The sequence below is a fragment of the Vigna unguiculata genome, chromosome 2 (genome assembly GCF_004118075.2).
Source record: "Vigna unguiculata cultivar IT97K-499-35 chromosome 2, ASM411807v1, whole genome shotgun sequence".
NCBI lineage: Eukaryota > Viridiplantae > Streptophyta > Magnoliopsida > Fabales > Fabaceae > Vigna > Vigna unguiculata.
The window spans coordinates 1,915,817-1,922,849 of record NC_040280.1 but is presented as its reverse complement, the minus strand read 5'-3'; the positions used below and the strand labels follow the sequence as shown (position 1 = coordinate 1,922,849).

General features: G+C 35.7%; 1 protein-coding gene across 1 annotated transcript; it reads right to left on the bottom strand.

Annotated features, from left to right (window-relative positions):
* Positions 1–908: 908 nt before the first annotated feature.
* On the bottom strand, positions 909–1,618 carry LOC114173612 (uncharacterized mitochondrial protein AtMg00810-like). Its single transcript, XM_028058100.1, has 2 exons — positions 1,189–1,618; positions 909–1,141 (listed from the first exon to the last, which is right to left on the bottom strand). The coding sequence occupies exons 1-2, from the start codon at positions 1,616–1,618 to the stop codon at positions 909–911; spliced, it is 663 nt and encodes a 220-aa protein (XP_027913901.1).
* Positions 1,619–7,033: the final 5,415 nt, after the last annotated feature.

Sequence of the window (7,033 nt, the reverse complement as noted above, 5' to 3'; positions counted from 1 at the left end):
CAAAAGTTATGGAAAGGACAATCAGTAACGCTAAACACCATTAAGTGACCCAATTTGTTACCTAAAATCTGTAGAATACATTTATAGGATTAATTGTTAAGTATGGTGGAAGATATGAACACCATGAAACCATTTTCTGCTGAAAATGATGACAAAATGAATGTGAAGTGAGTTAATCTAGCTAGCTTATTACATTAGAAGTGGCATGAACAAAAGTCAAACTTGGTTGGGATTCCTACGTCCTTGTGGGAACCATCCTTTTGATATTACAACCACCTTTTCAATAAACTATGGATTTTCACTTCACTAACTTTCTCTCCTTATCTTTTTTACTTAGCAAGCTCTTGCAAAAGAAAAAGGTTTAGAAATTTTGTGCCCCTTCTTATATGGCCACCAATTAGTGACCTAAGTAGAGGAATTATTCCCATTTGATTAGCATAATGTTGAGGGGTTGGTAATGTTTTTTTCAAAACATGAGAGTTGCTTTGGATAGGGAGGAATTAGTGTCACAATATCACGGTATATGAAAACATACTCCAATCCAATACTCAAGAGTGTATTTTAGAATCACTTGCTTTTATTATGCAGCCCCCTTTTCTTAAATAGGCACTATAGAATATATTTACATTAATATTCAATAAAGGGGGAAGGATTATAGGAGATTTCCTATTTACATGGAGTAATTGAGAATCCCTAACAGCTATGTATTAAAAGTATAGAATAATCTATTAAAGACAGAATAAATTATATTCATACACATTAACATCCCCCTCAAATTGATGCTGGTAAATCAACCAGCAACAATTTGCCAACAAGAAATTGATGGTGTTGTCGAGGCATAGCTTTGGTAAAGATATCTGCAACTTGAAGATCAATAGAGATGTAAGGAAGAGAGATGACATTGGTAGTCAAGGCCTCTCGAATATAGTGACAATCCACATCAATATGCTTGGTAGTTCATGAAATACTAGATTTGCAGCAATCTGAATAGCACTTGTATTGTCTGCATGAAGAGGTGTAGATGTAGGTTGGGAAAACCCAAGATGGTCCAAAAGACTACGTAACCACACAACTTCAACACAAGCAGCTGGCATTGAACGATATTCAGCCTCAGTAGAAGATTTAGAACACGATCTTGCTTCTTACATTTCCAAGAAATTAAGGCATCACCAAGAAACATACACCAACCGGTAGTAGACCTACGAGTATCTGGACATCCTGCCCAATCAGCATCACTATATGCCATAAGTTGTAAAGATGAGGCCTTGGGAAAGAATAACCCACGTGTAGATGAACCTTTAAGATATCGGATAATACGACGAGGAGAAGACATAAATTGGCTGACCTGGTGAACAACATACAAAATGTCAGGTCTAGTAGTGGTGAGATAAATAAGACTGCCTACCAAACGCCGATGAGTGGGATTAGGCAAGAGATCTCCTTCATCTTTCTTGTACTTAACATTTACTTCCATAGGAGTATCAACTGAAGTAGTTCCAGCTAAACCTGCCAATTTGATTAAATCTTGAATATACTTTTGTTGGTTTAAAAAGATGCCATTGGATCGATGATGAACCTCCAATCCCAAAAAATATGTGAGTTGTCCAAGATCTTTCATGCGAAATGTTGCATGGAGCTCATTTTACAACTTAGTAATTAACTCATGATCAGTTCTCGTAATAATGAGATCATCAACATAAACTAACAGGAGAACGATACCGACGGTAGACTTGTGAAAGAAGAGAGAATAGTCATATTGACTCTACGTAAAGGAGAACTTAAACAAAGTAGTACGAAACTTCTCAAACCAAGCTCGAGGAGCTTGTTTAAGTCCATCCAAGGAATGTCGAAGTTTACAAACATCAGAAGAGGAAGAAGGAAGCATACTAGAAGGAAGTTTCATGTAGATTTCTTCTTTAAGATCACCGTGGAGAAAAACATTCTTCACATCCATTTGATGCAATGGCCAAGATTGAGAAGCAGCAATAGCAAGGATAGTCCGAATTGTAGTCATCTTAGCAACAGGAGCAAATGTCTCCTCATAATCAATCCCATACTCTTGTTTATTACCAAGAGCGACCAATCGAGCTTTATAGCGATCTAATGAGCCATCAGATCGAAGTTTGATAGAAAACACCCATTTACTTCCAATAGGTTTTACCGTGGGAGGACAAGACACAATATCCCATGTGTGATTTTCTTGAAGTGCTTGTAGTTCTTCTTGCATTGCCTTTTTCCAACAGTCATGTTCCATAGCATGGGTATAACTAGAAGGAATAGAAATAGACGACAATGTAGTGGATAAAGAAATAGGTGTAAAGAAGCCATACCAATCAGGAGGTTTTGATGATCGAGTGGACCGACGAAGAGGTAGAACAGATGTGACAGGATCAAGTGTCGGAGGAGGGACAGAATTAAGTGTAGGAGCAGAATCAGAAAGACTACCAGAAGGAAGACGAGGTCTTGTATACACCAAACCAGGTTGGAACTAGAGATGTCAAAATGAGTTTCAACCCGTGAGCCAACCCGGCTCACCACGGGTTCGAGCCGGGTTGGGTTGAGAAAAATTCATTTTTTTCAAAACTGGGTTGAACTCAACCCGACTCACTTAACCCACGGGTTAAACGGGTTCGAGCCGAGTTGAAGGTGGGTTGGCCCACTTAACCCACCAACATTTTTTACAATTTTTTTTATTTTTTTAATAATTATTTACTACTCCTGTTATACATGTTCACAATTTTGTATTTTTAAATGCTAGAATGTTGCTAAATAATATTTGAATAGTTTGAATATTTAATTAATTTGATTGTCAATGTTGATACTTTAATTTTTAACTATAATATTTGTAATAAATTATTTAAACAACCGTCTTATAAACATTTTTTTCTAAAGTAGCATGACAAAAATGTATAGTTTTTTTATTTATATTTTATTGAATAGTATGACAGAAAATGTGTAATATTAGCCATGTTTTCTTAGACTATATGGATACTTTCTTGGAAACAATTCATCATATATTGGTAGTGAGCATGATCAAGACATTGATTCTTGATTTTACTATGATTGTCATCTCATGGGTTACTTAAAAATTTATTTAAATATTTGAATACTAAAACATAAATAAATAAATAAATAATTTTTTTAAGTAGGTTGGTGAGCCAACCCACTTAACCCACCAACCTGTGGTAGGTTGAGCCGGGTTACAAAATTTCTGGCTCACCATAAAGTGAGTCGGGTTAGGTTCACTCATTTTCAACCCGGCTCGTGGTGAGCCAACCCGTGTGAGCCGGGTTGGCTCACTTTGACATGTTTAGCTGGAACCGTTCCACAATGTGAGAAGAGTCTAAAAAATGTGGCATAAAGGAAAAAGATGAAGATGATGGTGCAACATAGGAAGGAAAGAAAAATTGATTTTCAAAGAACACCACATTCCTAGAAACTCTAATGCGATGAAGTTGTGGATCATAGCAAAAATAACCTTTTTTATTAATAGCATAACCTAGAAAAGCACACTTAACAGATTGATTAATGAGTTTGTGACATTCATGAGGAGCAAGATGTACAAAACAAACATAACCAAAAGTACGGAGATTAAACTAAGAAGGAGAATACCCAAACAACTTATAGAAAGGAGAAACATTATAGAGAGTAGGAGAAGGTGACTGATTTATTAAATGAACAGCAGTGGAGAGAGCTTCACACCAAAAACGAAGAGGAACAAAGGATTCTAGCAAAAGAGTGCGAACAACATCAAGAAGATGACGGTTCTTTCTTTCAGCAACACCATTTTGTTGTGGTGTGGAAGGGCAAGAACGTTGAGATAGAATTCCCTCATTTTGAAGAAAACTTTGAAATGCGTTAGACATATATTCACCTCCAGAATCTGATCTTAAAATTTTTGTGTGAGCAGAGAAATGAGTCTTAAGGAAATAAACAAAACGTTGAAAAACAGAGAAAACTTCTGCTTTAGACTGAAGAAAATATACCCAAGTAAATCGACTATAGTCATCTATGAACGTGACAAAATACTTATAACCTGCATGAGATACAATAGGAGAAATCCCCCAAACATCACAACACTTGATCCTGCACAACACAACCAGAACGAGAAAATTGGACATTATAATCATGATCAACTAATTGGCCAATAGATATGAGATTTGTGGAAAGATTAGGAGACACAAAGACATTAGGTAAAGAAGGAGAAATATCACCAATAGCACTTATAGGTAAGGAGGTTCCATTAGCTGTGTAAATTTGTTGATTGCCATCATAAGGTTTCACATTGGATAGGGACACAACATAATTTTTCATATGGTTAGACGCTACAGAATCAAGATATCAAGGTTGAAAAGAAACAGAAGTATTACCTGAAAGACCAAGGGCAGAAAAGGCTGACACAATCATTTATTATACCATTTCTGGAGTAAGAGTGTTGGCAGGAGGTGTAGGAACAGAAGCTGGAGTAGGCAAAGCAGCAGAACTCGAAGCACCAACAGAAACATGATAAGTAGTGCCTTGTTTCTTTGTAGGGCGAATAGGACAAGCGGAGAAAATATGCCCCCTTTGTTTGCAATAGTTACAAAATTTTTGTGAACAATCCTTTGCAAGATGACCAAATCCCTTACAACTGTAGCATTGGATAAAACGCATATCTTTGGGCTTATTCTTTCCTTAGGCGGCATAGGCCACACTAATTGGAGCAGTAGAATTCATATTTTGTTCCATAACTGTGTGTGTTTTGATTCGTTGTTCTTCTCAGAGAAGCTCACTCAAGCAAGCATCCAACGTAGGCACAAGGTCACGATTCATTAGATTGGATCGAGTAGCATCAAAATCATATCGGAGTTTCATCAAAAATTGATCTCGCTTACTAGTCTCGTGCATCGTTTGGATAGCTGATAGGGCTTCACCAGAAATACCCACATAAATAATATTTGAGTATTCAGTCCAAAGATTTTGAAAACTAGAATAATATTCCTCAATTGATAGACTTCCTTGTGTGAAATTAGCCATCTCATACTCCAATTGAAACCTTTGAGCTGCATTGGCTGGATGATAAACCTTTTTCAAATAATCCCATATATCCTTAGCAGTGTTGTAAGGTCGAAGATTCAGGATAAAATTAGGCTCAACAGAGCTAAGAATCCAGGTCATGATTTGGGCATCTTTCGATTCCCACTTCGCCAAATCAGTTGCATCCGTCGGAGCGGGAATTTTGCCATCAATATGACCCCATAATTCTTTGCCTTTAACAAAGAGCTTAAATTGGAACTCCCAAGCAGCGTAATTTTTTCCATTAAATCGAACCAGAAAAGTGTCGACTTTATCCGAGGCCATGATGAACAAGGACACAGAGAATGGGTTTTCAAAAAAACAAAACCAGAGAAGACAAGGGCGTGACGAACTCAAACCAGAGCGAATCGAGCAGTGTGAGCGAGTAACCAAAACAAATCGAACGCGTGAGCGAGCAACCAAAACGAATCGAACAGCAGCGTGAGCGAGCAACCAGAACGAATTGAACACGACAATCATAGTGATATGAGGGTCAAAGTTGTGAAAATTTCTTTGACAACTTTCCTTTTACTAATTGTTGTTTCCTTTATTTGGTTATTTCCATTTTTCTTCTATGTTATTCACCCTCATAGTTTAAACTTTAGAAGAGTGTTTTTTCGGTGCTGAATCCATAAATATTCAACTTTCGGGTACAATTCTATGCTAGTTAATGACTTAGTTACGAATTTCTCCAGCAATTTCAACTTTAACATTTATTTTAGAATTTCAACTATATGTAATATGTGATCTAAACTCCAAAGGAAAGGAAGGAAATATTCCAGCTCATGGCACCAATAACCCCAGTTTTAGTTTCTTTTTGTTGCTTAAGGTTGGTCCATTTTGGTTATTATTGTAATTAAAAGAACAAATGGATGCATGAATGTTATTAGTAGTGCAATTTTCTTCGTTCACAGATGAATAGTTATTCTTTTCATCTCAGTGTCATGCCCTTCTGTGGAACTCATCCACATACCCTAAATGGTGAAAATGATCATTAGTCTACAATTATCAATCTTTTACTTTTAGTAAGCATAATTATTGTTTGTTTTACTAGGAGTGCAACTCAGAATGAAACACTCAGAATGAATCACCACCAACATCACAGCACATGCCTTGGTGGCACCTTTTCTTTCCTCTGTACAATTGGTTTTTGCTACATGGAAGTCATACTCCAATAATTTATTTTTTTTATAACTTTAGAATAGCCAATAGTATACCTAGCTGTTTTTATCCTCCCTCCTATGTTAGTTTCTCTATTATTGTTGCATACCAACAATTTCATGAATCTTATTATTTTTTTACACATTTTGAATTTCCTACATTTGAGGCTGGAACACAAGTTATCGGGGGGGAGTAATTGGTTTAGGAGCGGCAATTGATTACTAATCTGGGATTGGCATGCAAACTATATATGATTATGATGTTAGTAGAGTTTCAATCTTATTGTAAAAGAAAAAATAAATACACTTGATGTCAAGTGAAGAAATTAAAGAACTAATATCAAAAATTTTATTAACTTCTTCTGAAGACGAATCTGACTCTAGTCAGGAAGATGAAATCTTTTATACGGATGATGAAAAATGCCAATGTGTAAGGGTAGCAAAAATTGCGATTGTACAGAATGTATTTTTCAGATTAATGTAATAAAAGCCGAAACAAAATTAGCCTTAGAAATGGTAGAAATGATTAGTGATGAAGAAGAAAAATTTAAATGGCTTAATGAAATAAAAGATTTAATTTTAAAAGAACCATCAGAAGAAATAATAGAAAAAAATCTCATATCTTCACCACCTTTTAAGGGTTATGATTTTGCAAAAATATTAAAACAAGCGAAAATAACTTATAAAAACCTAATTTAAATGATTTATATAAAGAAGTAAAAATCTTAAAAGAAGAAATTAGGTGGATAAAAGAAGAATTAAAAATGTTAAAAGACGTAGGAGAAAGTGAAGAATCAGATAAGGACGACAATCTTGAA